We start from the raw sequence: 22,382 nt of genomic DNA on the forward strand, positions 1-22,382 counted from the left end.
TTTAAACCGTCCCATTATTTTGCTTTTAAAATAATAAATTAACAACAAAACATTCAAACTTAGTTGTCTGAGATACTAGGAAAACGTTTGTTACTGCATTATTTTATAATCGAAAATAACAATTTATAAGATTTATTATTTTTAAAATCAGATATACTTAGTTAACTACAAATACCGTTGAAGATATTAATTAATGTTTCCGAAAATATTAATTTATTTCATTACCACATTAAGTAATCTAATAACCGTAAACTTTTTTTTCAGTCCATTTTTTTTTTCTTTTTACTACTAAAAAATGTTATCTATAGAACATTTGATGAAAAAAAAATATTATCTTAAAATCTAATTTAAAAAAAGTATTATTATTTATTTAAAATTATATATAGAGATAAAGATATAATTATATTATTATTATTATTCTTCCACTTTCCAAACCTCTCGTTAGTTAGGAGGAGAAAGGATCGAAGGAAGAAACCATAAAGCAAGACACTTTTTTCCTTCTCCTTCACCTTCCTCTCTAATCCTGGGTTCTGTGCCCTAGATTTTTTTCTATCACTTCTCAACACTTTCGATCGTTCCTAAATTCCAAACCCTTCACCTTCCGCTAGGGTTTCTATGGATTCCGAAGACGATATGCACGACGCCAACGACATGGAGTCACTCGACGACGATTTCTACAGTGGCGAGACCGAGGACGCTCCCATGGATTACTACAGTGACTACGATGACGTCGCCGACGACTATTTCGAAGACGCCGATGATTCTGACCGGATGGAGTCTCGCCGCCCCGAGGTAGGTCTATTCTTCCACTCACTTTTCTGATTCATTTCTCTTTTCTAGCTGCGAATGTTCTATCACCTGCTTTTACCTACTGTCAAGTATTAAGTGATTCGAGTCAAGGAGGCTGGTAACTCGACTCTTGCGGCGGAGTAATTTGCTGCACTCCAGCGTCGATGTATTCCGATGAAAAGGATACTGTTCAAGCTTTGCGATGATACGTGATTAGTTTGAATAAATTCTGGAACTACACCGGAGTGTGTGGTTGGTAGTGCCGGAATTTGCGCTCAATTGATCTCGATGACTGATGGTGTTGATCAATCGCTGTAATCGGTTGATGTATCGGGAGGACGTGGGTTTAAACGGTGGAGACGATTTTCACTCCTTTTCTTTCCTGTTTTCTTGGAAATGAAAAACATCGAATGGATTGTAGCATGCAATCTCTTGGTTGCTTATGGATGTGATCACGAGTGCCCTAGTTTCTAATTCAAGACCTGTTGTGTTACTGGTGTCTCTGTTTTTTTTCTGGAATCATGTTATTCCTGTCCGATTGACGGATCCCTGTTTGGATTTCAGCAAAATTTTACCATACTGAGGGAATTGGACATCCGGCAGAGGCAGGAAGATGACATCACAAGAGTATCGGCAGTTCTTTCAATACCGCGGGTTTCTGCGAGCATCCTACTTCGTCACTATAATTGGTCAAATTTTTTACCTTTTGACCTTGTATTGATTTTGTTTTCTGTTGCAGTTTTGTGTAAACGTTTAGTTTGAAGCTGCCTTGTATGATATGTAAGGTTTTGTCTCTTTTATTGTTTACTCGTATACTGAAGGAGAGTGAATTGGCGATGCAGGAGTGTTAGTAAGGTGCATGATGCTTGGTTTGCTGATGAAGATCAAGTTCGAAAAACAGTTGGTTTGTTGGATAAGCCAGTTTACCAGTATTCTAATGCTAGAGAGGTGAGGCGTGGTTGTTTGGGGTTTAAAACAGGTCAACTAATTTTAAATTTTCTTGTCATATGCTGTCTGGGTTTCATTTAATCTTCACTGCATGAATTATCTCACATTTACCTCTTCTTGTGGTCAGCTTACTTGTGGCATCTGTTTTGAAATGTATCCTCGTTCACGGGTTAAATCTGCTGCTTGTGGTCATCCTTACTGCTATTTGTGCTGGGCAGGTATTACCTGTGTGCCATCCTTCTGTTCTTTGCTTGTCTTGACATTGTTATTTAATCATGCCTTGCTCTGTTGTCTTTTTCTTTGGTTATAGTGTCAATACATGTACATCAATATTCTTTCCTTATTTTTAATAATTGTGTTAAATCACGTTCTTCTATTCCTTTTTACATGCTAGGATATATTGGCACATCAATTAATGATGGTCCGGGATGTTTGGGGCTGAGATGTCCAGATCCCACTTGTGGTGCTGCTATTGGTCAAGATATGATTAATCTTTTAGCATCTGATGAAGATAAAGCGAAGTATGACCGTTACCTTCTTAGGTCCTATATTGAAGACAATAAGAAGGTATGTTGTAGATTATTAATTTGGGCTTTGGTGATGATGGTAAAGGAATTTATACATTTTTTTGTACTGCCAACTGCAATCTTGTATTAATTTGTTGACAATTTGTGTCCAAATTATGCATTCATAATTCTTCACATGTTGATTTAACTGTTGTGCGGCTACAAAATGACTATGAATTCCTACATTTTATGATAAATGGTCCATTAGTGAACACGTAATGTTCCCCTACCATTCTTATTAAAGTCATGCTTATTTTTTATGATCATTGATGTTCTACACTTTTTGACATCCTTCTCTATTTCATTGTCTAATCCTGCTCTCTGTATTATGTAGACCAAGTGGTGTCCTGCTCCAGGTTGTGAGTATGCAGTTACTTTTGATGCTGGAAGTGGAAATTATGATGTATCTTGCCTTTGTTCATATAGCTTTTGCTGGAATGTAAGTTATATATAATTTGTTTTAGATTTTTATAGCATTACATTTTAGAATTTTCATATTCCACTAACTGGTGTGTTGTTGGATCTACAGTGCACAGAGGAGGCTCACCGCCCAGTGGACTGTGGCACTGTGTCAAAGTGGATTTTGAAAAATAGTGCAGAATCCGAAAATATGAACTGGTACATAATATATTTTGAAATCTGTAGATATTAGCTTCTTGATGTGCTGTATTAATTGTCCCTGTTTGTAGTTTGCAATAAAATTTATAGCATTTTATGCCTACTTTATGTCAAGGAGTTTTTATTACTTCTTATAAATGTGTATTTATCAATGCCTTCTTATACGTGTGTATTTATCAATATTTAATAAACTGGACTGGTTATTGAACCTATTATCACACTGGTTCAAGGTTCAAGGGCTCAACCATGTTCGAACTGGTATCTATATAGTATTCTAATTTTATTTAATATATTACATAATATTCATTAGACTCATTTTTGTGAAGACTAATGTCAAATTACAATCCATTTGTTTTTTTGAATCTTTACATGTGTGTGTGTATAGATAGATAGATAGATAGATAGAAGTTGATGACACAATATTAATTAAAGGGAAAATTGGACTTCCCTCTTTAAGGTTATACTAAATTAAACTTGCATCCTCTGTAGTTTTAAAATAGACTCTTACCTCCCGTATGTTTTAATAAAAGCACACCCACACCCTATAATTTTTAAACAAGCATTCACCTCCTTCATGAATTTAGTAAATGACATTTACCTTTCATATGTTTTTAATAAAGTGACACTCGTATATCTCCCTTATTTTATTAATTATTTGTTTGTTTATAAAAAAATCTTTAATTTATATATTTTAAAGCTATAATTTTTTATTTAACTTTTAGTCAATATGATACTCTTAATAAAATAAGGGAGTTGAGTGTCACTTTATTAAAAATATAAGGGAGTTGAGTGTCCTTTATCAAAACTATAAGGGGATGAACCTCTCTTTTAGAGGGGATATGAATTCCCTTTTATTAAAAACATAAGAAAGGTGGATGTCTATTTTAAAACTAGAGAGAGGGAATTATTTAGCATAACCTCAATATGGTAAATGCAATTTCCCCTTAACGAACACATTACAGAACGCTAAAGGGGAGCAACATTATACAACACTGATTGCTTGTAACTTTCCTATATATGACAAATGATTCCTTTGTGATGGTTTTCCGCAACAAAACTAAAGAATGTTCTACAAACTGGTGATCCTTTGCGAATATTTGATTTTTATACTTAAATTAGGTTTAATGATAAGCTGGAGGAGTGTTAATCCTTAATTTGAAAGAATGAAAAAACAGAAAATGAACCGTACAAAACTGTGTTTTTACTCTCTTTTTTTATTTACATGTTTACTGTATCAGTTTTTAATCCATGGAGTATTCATGTATTGCACTGCTCTATGCTATGCAGTGAAGTTCATAGTGTAGAAACCTAGCAATTCATGTTTTTTATTTGATTGTTCAATACGGTTTGGGATGCAAAAGATTCAATTGAGGAGCCAATAACATGGCACCTGAAATTGCTTTGCTACAGCTCAGATTTTTGGAATTGCTGTGTACTACTGATTCACTGTGTAGGTTTGTAAATTGTGTGGGCAACACAGTTTCTGCAATATGATTCAATGTGATATGATGAAGTGAAAAGACACTTAAACTAAAAGTAAAAATGGACAGATATGCATAATGTGCAGTTTCCACATTAGTATGTAGGAAGAAAACCTATTTTGTTAATCTCTTTCTGCCAATTTGTCCTCAACTATACCTGAGAGCAGAGCTAGGAACAAACTTTAGAGTTCAGATTTGGACTACTTGGCTACCTACTGGTTTTGAGCTATAAGTATATGAAAGATATTCTTATCAATATATCTTAAAATATTGTATAACATCTTAGGTGTTAGCTTAGGATTGACTTTCATAACTCTTCATGATTTCTTTCCTTATTTGATTTGATTAGGTTATAGAGTATAAATAGGGGTCGGTGTTTTTTTTTTTTTTAAATTTCAGATCATAGCTTGCACATAAAATAATTTTGAATTTTTGCTTTGTAATTTTTCTTTGATTCATTCTGTACATAAATCCTCATTTTGTTTTCGAGAGATAGATGTCTCACATTTTGTTAATAAGATATAACTATACATCAAATTTGTAATATATTTCAAGCTACTCTTCATTGCTTCTGTGAATGATATGATCTGTTACAATTTATGATTCGCACTTAAAAGTTGTGCTTCTTGATTCAGAGGTTGAATTATGATTTGATATATGATGACCAGTGTCCATTTTTATACACTACTATAGTATCATTTTTGGAGACTCAAGATTTGATGCACTAAACCAACTATTAATTAATGTCTTTCAGGATACTTGCTAACTCAAAGCCGTGTCCTAAGTGCAAGCGACCAATTGAAAAAAACCAAGGGTGCATGCATATGACTTGTACGCCACCTTGTAAATTTGAATTTTGCTGGTATGTTTTTTCCTACCGGATTATTTTGCATGCTTCTACTAAACTTTTAACTAAACTTGATATATTTTTTTTTATCTGCATAGGCTATGCCTTGGTGCATGGTCAGACCATGGTGAAAGGACGGGCGGTTTTTATGCTTGCAATCGTTATGAAGCAGCTAAACAAGAGGGAGTGGTAAGGGACCTTGGAATACTCTAACTTTTCTTGATTCAGGTTTCAGGCTATACTATTATCTGACTACCCCTGGCATATATTTTGGTAATGATATCTGCTTATTAACTTAATCTTGTTGCATGTAGTATGATGAAACTGAAAGAAGAAGAGAAATGGCAAAGAATTCGTTGGAGAGGTACACACATTATTATGAGCGGTGGGCCAGCAACCAATCTGTATGCACAACTCCATACTTTTTCTATTCATTATCATTATGATTTTTTATTTACAATTTCCACATCCACTGTTTAATTTTTATTTTGCTTGAATTCCTTTGGGTTAATGACATATAACTAATTTTATTTTTCTGTAACTATCAGTCAAGGCAAAAAGCTCTTGCAGATCTACACCAGATGCAAACTGTTCATGTATGTTATACATACTTTATTTCTTGTTTTCTCCCATCTTATCCCTCCTTCCTCTTCCCTCCAATTAGCTTCCATGTGGTTTTGACAACTAAAGTGAACTATAATTTTTTGCACTAGGGAAAGCTGATTTTTAAACGTGCTTTGAAACTTTTAGGAATAATGGAAAGTGAAATTGCAAAAGGCAAAATATGTTTAGTTCCTCAACTTGACACAGTAAAAATATTAATTTATTCATCCTTTCATTGTACAATAACAAAGAATTGAACGTTGAATAAACAGACTGAAAATAACTACCCAAGTTCTTGGTCTTTCCTGCATTCCTCATGGCTGCACTTTTTTATTTTATTTTTTGCTTCTTTCTTAGCCTTTTGATTATTTTACTGTCAGTTGTTTGTCAATATAAACTCTCAAAACTAAAAAAACAAATATACCTCCTGTATGGCTTTGGCATTTTCTTGCTTATAATTAGAGCTTAATATATATGTTTTTCAGGAACTGTAAAATTGTGTAGTAATTGTCCTTTTTTCCTTTGGCAGATTGAGAAGCTTAGTGACACACAGTGCCAGCCTGAATCGCAGCTTAAGTTCATAACGGAGGCCTGGTTACAGGTAAATGAATATTAATGATTCGGTATAATAAATTGTATAATTTGCTGATTGTTTTATGAAACTTTCAATTGTTTTTGGACTGTAGTAGTTTTTTATGAGGAACATGTCTAGACGACCTTCTTTATAAAGACATGAGAGAGAAAAAATAAAAAGGCACAATTTAAAAATACAAACCTAAGAAAAGTTAGATGAAAAAACTTCTGCAAATTAACTTATGCAGTAGTTAATTTTAATTTTTCTTTATTTTTTCTCCTAGAATTGGAAAAGTTCTTTCAAACAAGTTTTCTGACTCATGATGGTCTTATGATGAGAATGTTTTCAACTGTTGTAAACTGGAAGGCCTTCTAATTTGAATTTCATGTTGGCAGATTGTTGAATGCAGGAGGGTGCTGAAATGGACATATGCATACGGGTACTATTTACCGGAGCATGAACATGCTAAAAAGCAGTTCTTTGAGTACTTACAAGGTTTGTTTATCACCTTTAATTTAATTTGAAATGTCTTGCATTTGTGGTTGTTCCCTCTACAAACGATACTCTTATTCCCACCAGGTGAGGCAGAATCTGGTTTGGAGAGACTTCATCAATGTGCTGAAAAGGAACTACAGTTATTCCTAAATGCCGATGGCCCATCCAGAGAATTCAATGACTTCCGCACCAAACTAGCTGGATTGACCAGGTAGATGCCCCTGTTTGTATAGATGCTCACGTTTCTATATTTTATATACATCTGATACCAAGATCCATATCAGTGTCCAGATTCTGGAAAATGTCGGTTCTCTCGGTCTATCAATTTGGTTCCAGTGTGCAGTTATGTATGTTCTGTAATTCATTTTGTTTTGGCAGTGTGACTAGAAACTACTTTGAGAATTTGGTGAGGGCATTGGAGAATGGTTTATCCGATGTGGACAGTAATGGGGCTGCTTCGAGCAAAGCAACGAGTTCCAAAAATGGAGCAGGGAGCAGCAAGGGGAGAGGAGGAAGAGGAAAAACAACTATTCGAACTAGCATATCTGGCAGAATGACTGATGACAATCATTGGTCTTGTGAACATTGTACCTATGCAAATGTTAGGTCTGCCACCACATGCCAGATGTGCAATCAACAGCGGCGATGAAACTTGGATCCTCCATAGAAACAAATGTCTTCTGCCTCAGTCAGGCCAATGCAGCAAAAGCTTAAATGGAGTCTTTACTTCCTGTTATATCATCTTCTGGCTCCGTTTTGTAAGGCTATTTTAATGTGAAAGGGAAAGGGGGTTAAGTCGCGTAAGAAAGGTTATCCTCTTGCACTCCTATTGGATACATCACAATTTAATGTATATAATGTTTTATCTTAAACTTTCCGTGTTGGGTTTATGCAACAGGCTTCTGTAACTGAATCTCATATACAGAACATACTGGAGATGAACACAAATGTGCTTGTTTGTGTCCTGATTTCTTCTAAATCTCTCTGCACCTTCTTTACTTTTACCTTCACTTCTGTATAAGCTCCACTTGTTTTTTCTTAAATTCCAACAATAAGAGACCATTTCACACAAATACATATACGTATAACGCAGATTTATAGCTCTTGTTTCACACTTCTTTCAAGCTATGGAATGTGTATGCTACTTTTTATCTTGTCAAACACTGAAAGACGTTAAGGATATGTATGATAGGATAATAATAAAACATAAAATAACATTATATATTTAAAATATATTCAATGTTTAGTGTATGCAAGTAATAAATTAAATAATAATAAATAATATACTCAAATGATAATTTTTAAATTAAGTATACTTTATATTTATAAAGTAATATTTTCTTTATATAACCACTTTTATATTCTAAAAAATAACATCTTAAAAATTATTTAAATAATTAGTATTTGATTTTAATATTCTAGTAAATTATATAATTTAAGTTTACGTGTTAAAATAATTTAAAATATAAATACATATAAAGATAACATGTTAAATAAAAAGTTATAATATATAGATGAATATTAATAAAGTTATACTTTATTTATAGAGTTATTTACCTTTTTTTTCTTAAAATTATATGAATTTTGTAAAATTAATATTACGATTAATTTTTTCTCTCTCTCTAAAGTAATGATACACTGTAGTAATAAAGATAAAGATAATAGTATTATGTTGCGTAACAAACAATTTAATTCAAAATTAACTTTGTAAATGCTTAACCAAAACCAAGGTTACTCAGATTCTGCAAATCCTCTGACATAACGACAGCAAGATAAAGAATAATGAAAGATTCCACCTAAAGAAGGAAGCAAGACAATGTTGTCGTTGACTTGGAGGTGTTAGATTTGGACCTACCAATGACTAAATTAGAAGTCTGAAAATAATTTTATTTCAAAATCCCTTTAATTAGGTATTCTTGAACATCTTCAATTAATCAATTACTCAAGTCAGAAAGAGTGTGATGATTTTCAATTCCTCCACCAACAAAAGCAGAAGTTCAAAAATGTATTCTGCTATACCATGACTGTAGAATTTAAGAAACTCAACATAAACTCACGAGTTTAATCCTCATCTTAAAAAAAAACATGTAAATTTACTTATTCTTGTATAAATCATTATATATTTACAATTAAACAAACAGTAAGAGAATGATATTGCCACTCAAAAAAGTAAACAAAAATAGGCAAATATTGAAAACTGAACAAAATCTATGACTTCCCCAATTTGCTTCCAGGATCCATCCCCTCTTCTGAGTTGGTGATGACATAGCTAGATTCTGTGAGAATAGGGAAACTGCAATCTTGCAGTATCAGAGAAAATCTTTTGTTGGTCCATGAAGAATCCAAGGCTAGTAGAATCACATACAAACCCACCAATACAGAAATTGCAAGACAAAGATATTTGTCTTCTGTGAAGCTTGCTTGAGACATGAATCAACACTTAGAAGAGAGAGAAAGAGAGATGATACTGAAATGGAGTGTTTGAAGTTATATAAGCATAGAAGTTAAAGGTATGAGACAGAGATTTTTTAATGATTAAGTTAAGATTATGTGTATCTTGTCCCTATGTTTGGGGGGAAGTATGTTCCCACCAACTTGCTCTAAATTCCAATTCCAAACATTTTCAATTCAATCATGAATCTCTGGGTAAACATCAACACAACAAGGTGCATGTATCACAATTCAGAAACAACCACATCAAAATATATTTTAATTAACAAACTAATGTTCCATATTTAGAATATTTCTTATAATATAATTGGTTTATCAACTTGTAACTTTCCAAAATCTATAAGTAAAGTATAAACATATATCTATATACTATTTATTCGTTTTCATATTTAACATAGTTTAGGAATACATATCCAAAAATAAATATAAATTATAAATAATATAATATTTATAATAGGAATGATAAATAAATTAGTACTTATGAAAATATCTGAATTTTGTTTGCAACGAAAAATATATTCAGATTAACTAATTGTAAGTATAAGTACAGTCAAACCTGTAGTTATTCTATTTCCTTCATTCCTAATTCATGTCATACATTTTGAAGTTCTATATAGTGTATGTTGCTTCACAATCATTTGATTTAATATAAAAAAAATACCATACAAAACAAAAACAAGAAAATTATTAAATAAAAATTAATTTAGAAAATTAAAATAATTGGTTACTATTTAACTAAATTAGAGCCAATTTTATAAACTAAAAAAATATTGGTATCTAAAGTAGTTTCTATTATTAATAAATATTTATAAAATAGTTTTTAAATTTATTTCTAATTATTAGTTACCAAAATTTTGGCTACTTACTACTTTGTATTATAAATTAGTCTCTATTAGTCTTTTAGAGACTAATTTAGAATCTAAGATATTAATAGTTAAAACATTGATAGCTAATTTAGATACCGATTTATAAATCATTTTATAAATTTTTACTAATAATAGAAATCACTTTAGATATAAATAATTTTTTAATCTATAAAATAATATCTAATTTAATCAATATAATGAGTAATTATTTTTACATATAATTTTAGTTACTATTTAATAATTTTCTTATAATATATAACGTGTTGATACAGATAGTCACAAATTCAAATTTTAACATATAAAAAACAACATTGATATATCTTTACACATAAAGCACCTATTTAAATAATTAACAACACATATATAATAAATTAATGATTTTGAAAAATTATTATTAAATATAAACACTTATTTATATGTGGCATAAACTCATTAATCATTAGTCTTACTTTCTGATTCACATCAACATTTTCAATCCACTCATAATACACTCAACTCACATAATTAAATATAAACATTAGAATAAATAAATATTCAATTTAAATCAATCAATAATAAAATAATTAAGTTAATAAATATAAAAAATTACTAATAAAGAAATGGCACTTGAGTTATCCTTTAAGAAAATAACAATTTTTTTATATATCACCAAATCTCTTGAACTTAATAGTTGTACTAAACATCATTCACTTAGCAATTTAACTTTGATAACTACTAACTTTTCACACCTTATATTACCATATCACTATAATAATGTACATATTTTCATATAGAATAATCAAATAATCATCACCCATTAAAAATATTTTAACACATTAATTATCCTTTGTAAACCATTTATAAATGGTCAAATTAAGTTCTTGACTACTAAGAAGTATTTTTTGGTAAGAAATGATATTTTCCAATAAGAAAGAGATAGTATGCAATATTGTCCTTGCTTACAACATTAATCTAGAATAACATGGTAAAAAAGAAAATAAAATTAATTGAACTATTTTTTTTATTAGAACAATTGCTATTTAGAACAATCTAGAACATTAATCTATTTTTTATTGCTAGAGTAACACGTAAACACTTGAACAAAATGAGTAAATATAAAAAATGCAAAGAAATTCAATTTGAAATAAAATTCAAAAATTCCCATTCAAAAACACATCCTTTTCATTTCTTATCCAAACCAAACCTCATCTTAATCCAAATTGACTTTCAATTCTCATAATAATCACCAAACATATAAATCATATTTCAAAACCAATTTTGTTATATTTCCATGTCAAAAATCAATAACAGTCATATTTTCAAAATTTCTAACTCAAAATATAATTACATCTTTATCAATTTACCATCTCTCAAATTTAGTAGGATCGAATAACCTTCAATAATCAAATCATATTTTTTTTAAAACTATAATTATATTATTAAGCTTAACTTTCAACCATCTCAACAAAATCAATATTAAACTTTGTTATAGTACGCCTAATAGTCTCACATTGCTTAGGAGTCAAGACCAAAGACAATTTAAATACATTTTTCTCCTTTAACCATCTGAGGTGTCTTTTAAGGACAAAATAGTGATGGAGCTTTGAGCTCCAAAAAGAACAATAGCTCGGATACAGTGATTGACCTTAATGAAGCTATCTCAACGAACTTAAGGCTAGAACATTAGCGCAATTTGTGGGGATGGAAAAGTGGTTCCATAGACAAACTCTCGTTCTCTTAGCCTTATTGTTCTAGTACGCCTAATTGTCTCATATCACCTAGGAGTCGAGATCAAAGACAATTTAAATACACATTTTTCCCTTAACCCTTTGATGCGTCTTTTAAGAATAAAATCGTGACGAAGTTCCAAGTTTCAGAGTGAACAATATCTTAGATGTAGTGATTGACCCTAATGATATCTCAACTAAATTTAGACCACAACAAACTTCAAAATTCCTAATTCATTCAAAGCTGATATACTTGCCTAACATAATATTCTTCTAATTTTAATTCCTATAAATAAGATTATTCAATAAATTCATTCCTTAAGAATTATAGATAACAACTAAGAAGTCAAACCTAAAACAAAGATACCAATGTGGACTACTCTTTTATTTTAATAAATACATACTATGTTTATTAATATTAATATAAGCATTTACTAAAATTAATAAAAGCATTACATTTAATCATATTATTAATATAACTATATCTTGTATTTAAAAATGTCAAAGATGTTGACAGAACTAATAATTAACAACATTATACAATTAAAATACAATAATATAATTTAAAATATTTTTTATATATTTATCTAAAAAGTTATACATGTAATAAATACTATATTATATTTAACTAAAACTTAATAAATACATTCTATTTAATTACAATTAAATATAATTATATATATTAAATTTAATATATACACTCATTAATAATATAATAAAAAAATGTTATATATATATTCTTTTGAAAAGTCAAATATTTAATATTATAAAAACTAATATAATATATCTGTTAATTAATTAAATAATAAAACTATTTAAGGATAATATTTATTTATTTATATATTTATAAAAATATTACGAAGAAATTTTTGTATCAGATAAATTTTGTCATGTAAGTAAGAATCATAAATATTGATAATTGTGATTTTTAAGAAGGATAAAATTCTATTTAGTTAATAAAAAGTATTACTCAAAATATTTATATAAATGTTCTAAAATTAAATATAGTGTTATTTTTACCAAAATATTTAATTAATTATCATATTAAATTATTTAATAAGAATAACATAATATGATTTTTCATTAATTTTTTTTTTCAGTTTAGGAAAGTTACAATCAAATCTCCCATGATTTTTAAAAAAAAAACTTAATATAATATCATTACCCAAAAAAAATATTTTCTAAAAACGTTATTTTTTTTTGGGAAGTAAGCTAAATATGAGTTTTCATTTTTAATTCCCATCAAACTATAAATTTTATTTCTACCAAACATCTCCACAAAGAACAATTTTTTCAACGAATTTGAAATCATAAATATTTTTTTATATCTAAATTATTTAAAAAAAAATATGTTTTATTTTATAATATCATAGCAAACTATTATGTTTTAATTAGTTATTCACCAATGACAAAATATGTTAAATTTATTCTACTACTTATCTACTGCCTCTCAAGTAACATGCATCAAACATTAATTAGTATAAGAATTTGTCATGTTTTACGTTATCTTACTTTTATCTAATTTTTATATCATTTTAGTTAAAAACACAATAAAAACAAAATGAAGACCAGATTAGTGCAACTTCTTTGGACTAATTGAACTTGTTTTGGGATTAAGAGACAACAAATCAAGTGCTCAATAATTATGATTGTATCACGTTATATTAAGAATTTGGAATTAATATATTTGTTACAAATAATTAGTCTGTGATTTTTTTTAAAATACACAAATAATGATATAGGTTCAAGTAAGAGTCAAGAGATTACAACTTTTAATCTTTATATATATATATATATATATATATATATATTAATATGATTGTATTATTATATAAAATTAAAACTTGTAACCTCTAATATATTATTCCTCGAATTTCCTGTATAATTAAGTGGATTCGAATGAGTTTATATATGTTTTGATTTAAAGTTAAATAAAAATAATTTTGTATATATTAATTTGTAATATTTAATTATAAAAAAAAGCTTAAACCCTAATTCTGTGTATATTTAATAAAATAATAATTAATTCTATAACCTCAAAATATTGTACGGCGCGAAAGCGCGCGAAGCTACCTTGTTTGGCATTAGGTTTACTTAAGATTAAATCCAATTATTATTATTATTATTATTATTATTATTATTATTATTATTATTATTATTATTAATATTGGTTATGTATTCTATGCCCTAATTTATGGTTTTTATTTTGTTGTTTCTAATCCCTTTTTCTCTGCCTCTCTCCCTAATTAAATCTCTTAGTCAACTCAACTTCATCACTTGCATCTCAAATCAAGGTAACCATTTTCTCTTTCACTTCTTCTTCTTCCTTTTATTTTCTGTGTTTCTTCTGTTCACTACTTTTTAACTATGTTGAATTCAGTATGATTTCGAATTATATATTTTTGTTGTACAACTTTAATTGTTAGATTAATTAAGTTTTAGATCTTTTTTGTATAACTGTTTTGTTGGGACTGTTGTTTATGTTTTGTAGAGATTTTTGTTGTTGTTATATATACTTATAAGATTGGAACATTCGTAAATATGTTTTATATATTTTTTCTGATAAAAAATTGTGTACATATTCTTTTTCTATGGTAAATTAAAATATTAAAGAATGATTTTTTTATATACTGATATGTTGCTTTTGATTTTATCTTCTATTTTTTTCCACTGGGAATTATCTGTTGTGAGTTTATGAAGTAATAGTTATGTATTTTGATTATAAACCCTAGTGTCTTTGTTCTTGGCTTAGATTAGTGTTGAATTGATTCCATTCCTTTTATCTAACCTATTAAATCAACTTATGTCATAACTTTATTTGTTGTTTATATTTGGCCCAATCTTTTGGCTTTTTCATTTATTCACATATTTTAGGTTTTTCTTTTCTTTTTTTTAAATATTAATAAAAGATTGATTTTATATCATATATCTTTTCATTTATTCCCTTTTTTCATTATTTTTTAGGGCAACCTTTCTTTTCATGTTTCTATTAACAATAAAAAAATAATTATTATTTAAGGGGTAATACAACTTATGCATAAAATCGTTGAAGAAATCAACCATTTCTGTTCCCAAAAGTCATTAACTTCTAGAACAAATCTGACCAATCTAATTACATCATTTATTTGAAAAATATAAAGTGTGTGACTAGGTGAATTTGATAAATGATATTGAAAAATAAAATGTTTTGTAAAATTGATTTTGTAAAATGTGTGACTAGGTGTATCTAATTACGTTTTTATTCTAAAAGAAAATTAACAGTGAAAAGATAAATTACTATATATTTATTTAATAATAATTTTATCACATATATAGATTTATATCAGCAATGAAACCAATAATATATATATATATATATATATTTTACTAAATTTAATAAATATATTATTTAATAATACTATCAAAAATATATATATATATATATAATATTTAATAGATAAAATAATTAATATCTTGCTTAGAATATATGAAAATATTCAAAATATATTAATTATATTTTATAACATTTTTAATTATATGATTAGAATATTATATATGTATGCTGACATTTTTAACAACAAAGAAATACATGTTATGCTGATATTTCAAGTAACAACAATCATTTGCCATCACATGCATGAAAAAATATATATTATTAAAAAAAAGAAAAAAAAAAGGAAAGAAAGAAACACATGTTCTCTTCAATTTCAATCACTTTGAAGCCAGATGTGTTTACTCTTCAATTTTAACATCTTTCAACCCTAATAAGTTCATACAAATAACAAATGGAAAATTAAGATATATGGGAATATTTATAAACATTTTAATTATTATATTTATATATTAGTTTATATTGTTAGAGTTTGTATTTTTTAGAAATCATAAAAAAATATATTCATAATCAATTCCTTTACATTTTAACAAACGTACAAGGATTATATTTTTATACAAGTAAACGTTTAGTTGTAAAACTTAACCAAACAAAATCGTTTTTGATAAAATTATTTGAATCAGTTTATATATACATCAATTAAAAAAAAAGTGTCCACAAGAAGTTGTAGCTATCATTTTAAAGATAAACATTATAAAAACTACAATGATTTTTCATTAAATAAAAAATATTTAAAAAATAATAATATCATAGTTATCTAGTACAATAATCGTGTATTTTTATTGAAGTTTTAAATCTTGGTTATTATTCCAATCCAAAGCGCGAAGCTACCGTGTTTGTTTTGGCATTGATTTTACTTAAGATTGAATTAATTGATATTAAACGCCAATTATGACCTTTTAGTACACACATCACCACTTTAGTGGCGTTATTTGTTCTTCCTATTCCGTAACACATTCCTCTAATCCCTTTTTCTCTGCTTCTCAAATCTCTTCCTTATGATCAAAACTCCGTTACGCCACTCTCAAATTAATTACAGGTAACCCTTCTTCTTTCAATTCTCCATCACCTTCTTCTCACACTATTTTTTTTTTCATGTGTATATATTTTTTCTACCATTTTTTTTTTCATTTTTCGATTCTTCGTTTTCCCATTATCATAATCTCTAGTGAATTATACGTATTATATCTCTATTATTCAATTTTCAGATTTACACGATTGGATCCATGTTTTGGAGAAGTGATAGATGAACACTGAAACATTGAATGATATCTGAAGGTATTGTTGGTTATGTGAAGTGATGGAAAGAGAAGAGTGTTTAGAAATAAATGTATGTTTTGTATATTGGTGTTTATTTTATCTGATTGCATGTGATGTGATGTATTATATGTTTGTTTATCCTAACTTTTGCTAATTAAGCTTTGTCCACTCTTTTTAGGTTTTAGCCCTTTTTTTTTTCTGTGATGATATGATGTGCCTTTCTCATTCATTAGCATATTTGATATTTTCTTTTTGTTTGTTCCTCATTTCAAATATTAACCATGAAATGATATAGTTGAATTCTTCATCATCATGAGCTGCATTTGGTTTAAACTTGAGATTAACAAATTTCAATTCACAAAATAATGAAAAGAAATTTTTACTTTGGAGGTACAAAATAGCTGAGTTATCTTTTAACCAAAATCTAAACATTGGTTAAAAAATATGTTTTTTCAATTTCTTCTTCTTCTCAAGTTTTCCAATTTGATATCTGTTTTCCATTGGGGTTGCTTGTTAGGAAAACTTTTGAAAGTTTTATTTTTTATTAAATTTATTTGCTTTAAATTAATTAATTTTACAATATAGAGATTTTATCTTATATGTTTTTATTCTAGGAACAAATAAATGCTAAAATTTGGTATAGTGTTTCTAATCCACCCAAAACAAAACCCATCTAAACTTATTTCAATCATGGATTTTTATCATTTTTTTGTGTGAAACTAAACAAGATAATTGGTAATTTAATAATGTGAATTTGGATGATGAAATGTGAATTTAAAGAAGCAGTACCAAAGCTCTACTTTAGTGACAGAGGGGAGGGAAATCTTTTTACAGTGACATTTTTTTCTTCTAAATATATTAAGAAAATGTTATTCTGATAACTACACATCAGTTTATAACTGTTATTTTGTTATTTGATCAATGTTAATCTTTTTTACTTTGTAATAAGATGCAGTGATTTGATCAGTATTTTCTTTTTTACATTGTAATAAGATGCAGATTTTCAACATATCAGTAATACTCTGAGAGTATTTTTCTTGTTAAACCAATGTAACAGTGTGGCATTGATTCCTAATGAGGATAGCAACTGGAATGAGTTTACCTGCAAATGGAACTGGTTTCTGCATGGGAACTGTACATAAAATGACAAGTCATTTATGTAAGCTTAGAAACCAAGTGGATGATATTTGCCTGCAAGTATCATCAGACAGCAACACCAAAGGGCCTTCGCTATCTGTTGAAGACAAATCTTATCCTGCTAATGCATTTCTTCCTTCTGTGAATGTGTTAGCTTTTTTGTTGTTCTTGGTGGCAAGCTCTTATTTTCTTTTGCGCAAAAGTGTCGATACTTTTGGCAGTTGTAGAGAAAAACATGCACAGAAAGTTTCTTCATCTGACAGTACTGTCTCAAATGCAAGCATGAAGAATGATGCAACCGCTGCATATGATAATCTCAGTATTTCTGAGAGCTCAGGGTGCTCTCATAGAATTTCTTACATGAACAGCTATAAGTGTGATGCTTACTTTGAGATTTCAGATTTGGACAAAGCATGTTACATGAATTCTTTACTCAGCCTTGAAGATGATGATGACTCTGAGTGGCTCTCTGATTTAATGCCTTGTGGAAGTTCCTCTGAGGAGCCTTCAACTCCTCTTAGTTACAAGTCTGATGCTTACTATGAGATTTCGGACTTTGAGCAAGGATGTTACATTCATTCTTTACTCAATCTTGATGATGAAGATTCTGAATGGCTCTCAGATTCGAAGTCTTTTGAACGTTCATCAGAGGAACCTTCAACTCCTCTTAGCTACAAGAGTGATTCATATTATGCGATTTTGGATTTTGACAAAGAAAGTTACTTGCATTCTTTACTTAGTCTTGAAGATGAAGAATCTGAGTGGCTCTCAGATTCTAAGTCTTTTGGATGTTCATCTGACAACCCTTCAACTCCTTTTAGCTACAAGTTTGATGTTGCTTCTGAGATTTCAGATTTGGACAAAGCTGTTTACATGCGTTCTTTACTTAACTTTGAAGATGAAGACTCTGAATGTCTATCGGATTCGAAGTCTTATGAATGTTCATCCGAGAACCCTTCAACTCCTTTTAGCTGCAAGATTGATTTAGCTTCTGAGATTTCCGATTTGGACAAAGCAAGGTACTTGCCTTCCTTATTCAGTTTTGAAGATGATGACTCTGAGTGGCTCCCAGAGTCAAAGTCGTATGCTTGTTCATCTGAGAACCTTTCAACTCCTCTTAGACACAAGAGTAACGCTTTCTCTGAGATTTCAGATTTGGACAAAGAAAGTTACACACATTCTTTAATCAATCTTGAAGATGAAGACTCCGAGTGGTTCTCAAATTCGAAATCTTTTGAATATTCATTTGAGAACCCTTCAACTCCTCTTAGATACGAGGGTCAAATTTCACATTTGGACAAAGCAGGTTACTTCCATTCCTTACTAAGTCTTGAAGACGATGACGATGATGATGATTCTGAGTGGCTCTCAGATTCAAAGCCTTATGCATGTTCACCCGAGAACCTTTCAACACCTCTTAGCTACAAGACTGACGCTTTCTCTGAGATTTCAGATTTGGACAAAGCAAGTTACATGCATTCGCTGCTCAATCTTGAAGGTGAAGAGTCAGAGTGGCTCTCAGATTCCAAGTCTTTCGGATGCTCATCATCTGAGAACCCTTCAACTCCTTTTAGCTACAAGTTTGATGATGTTTCTGACATTTCAGATTTGGACAAAGAATATTGCATGCATTCTTTACTCATTCTTGAAGATGAAAACTCTGACCGGCTCTTAGATTGTAAATCTTATTATGAATGTTCATCCGAGAATTCAACTCCTCTTAGCTCCAAGTGCGATTCTTACTATAATGTTTCAGATTTGGACAAAGCAAGTTACTTGCATTCCTTGCTCATTCTGGAAGATGAACACTCTGAGTGGCTCTCAGATTCAACTAGTTGGGACATTGTGGTTCCTCCTTCAGTCTCTACTTGTTCAAACTTTGGCGACTCAGAAGATAAAAATCTATTAGAAACAGCAGGCTTAGAAGAAAATTTCAGTGCTGATGAACCACTTTTTTGGCCATTGGAAGGGAAAGTGAATTGGAATTCTGAGGAAACTTGGAGTTCATTTTGTACCTCCCCGAGGAGAAGGTTTGCATTGAACTCTGGTGTGTGCAGTGTGAACAAAAAAGAGTATTTTGCTTTGGGTGAAGAGGTACCCATTGAAACATTGATGGGGCTGAAGGAATTTGATGGACATGAGGGGCTTCTTCTTGATTCGGAATTCAATGATGTTTTTGTGGTGGACGAGTAATATCTGCTATAACCTTCCTAACCTTATGAACAGTGAGATGACTGCAACTTACTAAAGTAAATCACCATATCAGAAGACTTAGGTTGTTAACCCACATTACCTGTTTATATGATCTAATGTTTTTCTGTGTCTTGATTAAGTATGTATTATCCTAATTCGACAACATAAGTAGTTAGGCACGGTTGTACAGATAGGTCACATGATGTTCCAGCAGAAGTAGTTAGGTTAGTGGCTAAACTTTTGACCATGCTCATGTATTTTCACAGTTTCTTCATTTTGTTTTTGTTGTTTGGTTTGTATCACATCATGAGACAGTAAGGCACTTTTATCTAATATTGTCATCAGCAGATAATTTTACCTCTCAGCTTAATTTTGACCTATTGCTGTATTGATGCTAATTGCTTTATTAACTATTGAGTTTAGAGTTGAGATATGTTTTTGGTATTTTAGATAGGGTCCCATATTCAGACAACTCCAAAGGAGTTGTTCCAGCATCCAACCGTCCACCGTCCATGTGTCAAAAAAAATAATATTTTATTTCTCTTGTGAGATTTAGGATTTTGTTTCAAAAGATTTAAAATTTTGTTGATTAGATTAAATTGTGAAATTAGATTAAAAGAATTGGAGTTTAATACATTGTCTACACTTTTTCACATATTCAGGATTTTTTTTTCCTTGAAAATATCATGGCGTGTTGGTTGGAGTGGGCATGAGGTGGGGAGAAAATGAGTTAAATCAAGTTTTTAGAGATCATGAGTGTAGAACAATGTCAATTAATCACAAAATTCACTCAACTTAGAGGATGACAGTATGAGATAACCCTAATAAAAATATGCGGTGATTCTAGTAAGAATATGTGGTGATCCTGATACGTGATAACCCATATTACACTTTCTGGATAGACCCAATTCTTTTAACTTAATTTCACAATCTAACATAAGAACCAAAATTTTAAATCTTTTCAAAACATTTTTATAGACCTACAATAAAAATAAAATATTATTATTTTTGGCATTTGGTGGTAAGCTGGAACAACTCCATTTTATAGTTATTCAACCATTATTTTTGTTTTAAATATATTTTTTGTATTATAAAAATCATTTTTATTTCTAATATAAACTGTAGATTTTTTTTTGTACGTAAGGAGATTATTAAAATAACTTTTTATTGATATTTTTTTTAACTTAAGAAACAAATTTTTAACGTGACTATACATTTATCTGAATAATAAGTAAGTATGAATGAGTATATTATAATGTTTGGTATGAGTAATAATTTATAACATTTACGTATATAATAAATCAGAAAAAAATATTTTAGTAATATACAATTTTTCTTATATCTTTTATAAGAGAAAATGAGAGATAAGCAGATCCTTGACCTCCCCACGAGCCTCATTTCTATATTTAAGGTCAACTCATTGTCATGTGCCCCAAATTTTTTTTTTAAAAACAACTTTAAATAATTGAATGGATTCGGCAGGTAAATAAATGCAAACACAAGAATAAAATTCAACAACAACCCCTTTTATATTATCTTTTCATTTATTCGTCAAAAAAAAAGTATTAATACTTTTTTTCTTTAAATTGAGCCAATTTAATATCACGTTAATCTTCATCTTTCTAAAACTTTCAAATTATTTTCTTAAAGAACAAACTAAACCGATGTTCACATGATACCTGTACAACTTTATAAGAATATCTTCTGCAGTATAATTTTTTTATGATATTTTTTTTAATTTCCTAAAATTAATTCAAATTTGTTGGATTAGGGTTTGCCTTCTAACAGTTGAGTAGAAATAAAAAATAAATAAAGAATCCTTCTTGTGATGTTATTTTCCGTACATAATACAAATTTCAAAATTAAATAAATATAGTGTTTATTGTCGGATGTCATTATAGTTTTTATTATTAATAATAATAGTAATAATTGAAATCAAAATTTATGTTACTCAGTTATGAGACATAAGTCCCTACTACTTATGCTAACTAATTATGATAAATATACACAGTGTTTAAAGATAAATGATTCAGTTTTTATTTATTTATTTTTTCATAAATGGTTGGTACAAATAAAGTAAGGTGACAAAAATACCAAACCATTTGCGGAGTAGGATATATGTTTCATAAAATTAACTCATTAAGTTAATTAACAACTTGCATAAAAAAAGTTAACTAACAAACATGTTTAATTATATATTTGGTAGAAAGTAGTTGAAAAGTTAGCTCATAAAATATACCTAAGATAAGAGTTGGATTCTTATAAGTTAACTTTTTAATTAAATTAAAATTAGTTGATAAAATTAACTTGAAAAAATAATTGATAAATATAAAAGGATATATTTAGTTATTTAAGCTGAAAAGATATTTGAAATTTTATGTTATATTTATAGTCCTTTTTTATTTATATTTAACTAGGTTTTTCATTTTAAAAACAATTTCATATCATACATATCTTAAAAAATCAATTCAATTATTT

The 22,382-nt window shown here is 29.0% G+C and overlaps 2 protein-coding genes across 4 annotated transcripts; both read left to right on the top strand.

The window, feature by feature from the left end:
• Nucleotides 1–404: 404 nt before the first annotated feature.
• LOC137835781 (probable E3 ubiquitin-protein ligase ARI7) lies at nucleotides 405–7,900 on the top strand. 2 transcript variants are annotated; one of them, XR_011085144.1, is made up of 16 exons: nucleotides 405–792; nucleotides 1,354–1,478; nucleotides 1,632–1,737; nucleotides 1,865–1,955; nucleotides 2,132–2,304; nucleotides 2,638–2,742; nucleotides 2,833–2,921; nucleotides 5,157–5,264; nucleotides 5,348–5,438; nucleotides 5,564–5,653; nucleotides 5,798–5,845; nucleotides 6,382–6,453; nucleotides 6,822–6,921; nucleotides 7,006–7,132; nucleotides 7,300–7,730; nucleotides 7,820–7,900. XR_011085144.1 is itself a non-coding variant. In XM_068644437.1 (15 exons), the coding sequence occupies exons 1-15, from the start codon at nucleotides 616–618 to the stop codon at nucleotides 7,568–7,570; spliced, it is 1,773 nt and encodes a 590-aa protein (XP_068500538.1). In that variant the 5' UTR covers nucleotides 405–615; the 3' UTR covers nucleotides 7,571–7,900. The 2 variants fall into 2 exon arrangements, 1 of the variants encoding a protein (XP_068500538.1); XM_068644437.1 differs by having other exon boundaries at nucleotides 7,300–7,900.
• Nucleotides 7,901–16,231: 8,331 nt separating this feature from the next.
• Nucleotides 16,232–20,273, top strand: LOC137835782 (uncharacterized). Of its 2 annotated transcripts, XM_068644439.1 has the most exons (4): nucleotides 16,232–16,353; nucleotides 16,523–16,592; nucleotides 17,632–18,730; nucleotides 18,881–20,273. In XM_068644439.1, the coding sequence occupies exons 3-4, from the start codon at nucleotides 17,649–17,651 to the stop codon at nucleotides 19,902–19,904; spliced, it is 2,106 nt and encodes a 701-aa protein (XP_068500540.1). In that variant the 5' UTR covers nucleotides 16,232–16,353; nucleotides 16,523–16,592; nucleotides 17,632–17,648; the 3' UTR covers nucleotides 19,905–20,273. The 2 variants fall into 2 exon arrangements, with proteins under 2 accessions (XP_068500540.1, XP_068500539.1); XM_068644438.1 differs by having other exon boundaries at nucleotides 17,632–20,045.
• Nucleotides 20,274–22,382: the final 2,109 nt, after the last annotated feature.

The sequence above is a fragment of the Phaseolus vulgaris genome, chromosome 5 (assembly GCF_000499845.2).
Source record: "Phaseolus vulgaris cultivar G19833 chromosome 5, P. vulgaris v2.0, whole genome shotgun sequence".
Lineage (NCBI taxonomy): Eukaryota > Viridiplantae > Streptophyta > Magnoliopsida > Fabales > Fabaceae > Phaseolus > Phaseolus vulgaris.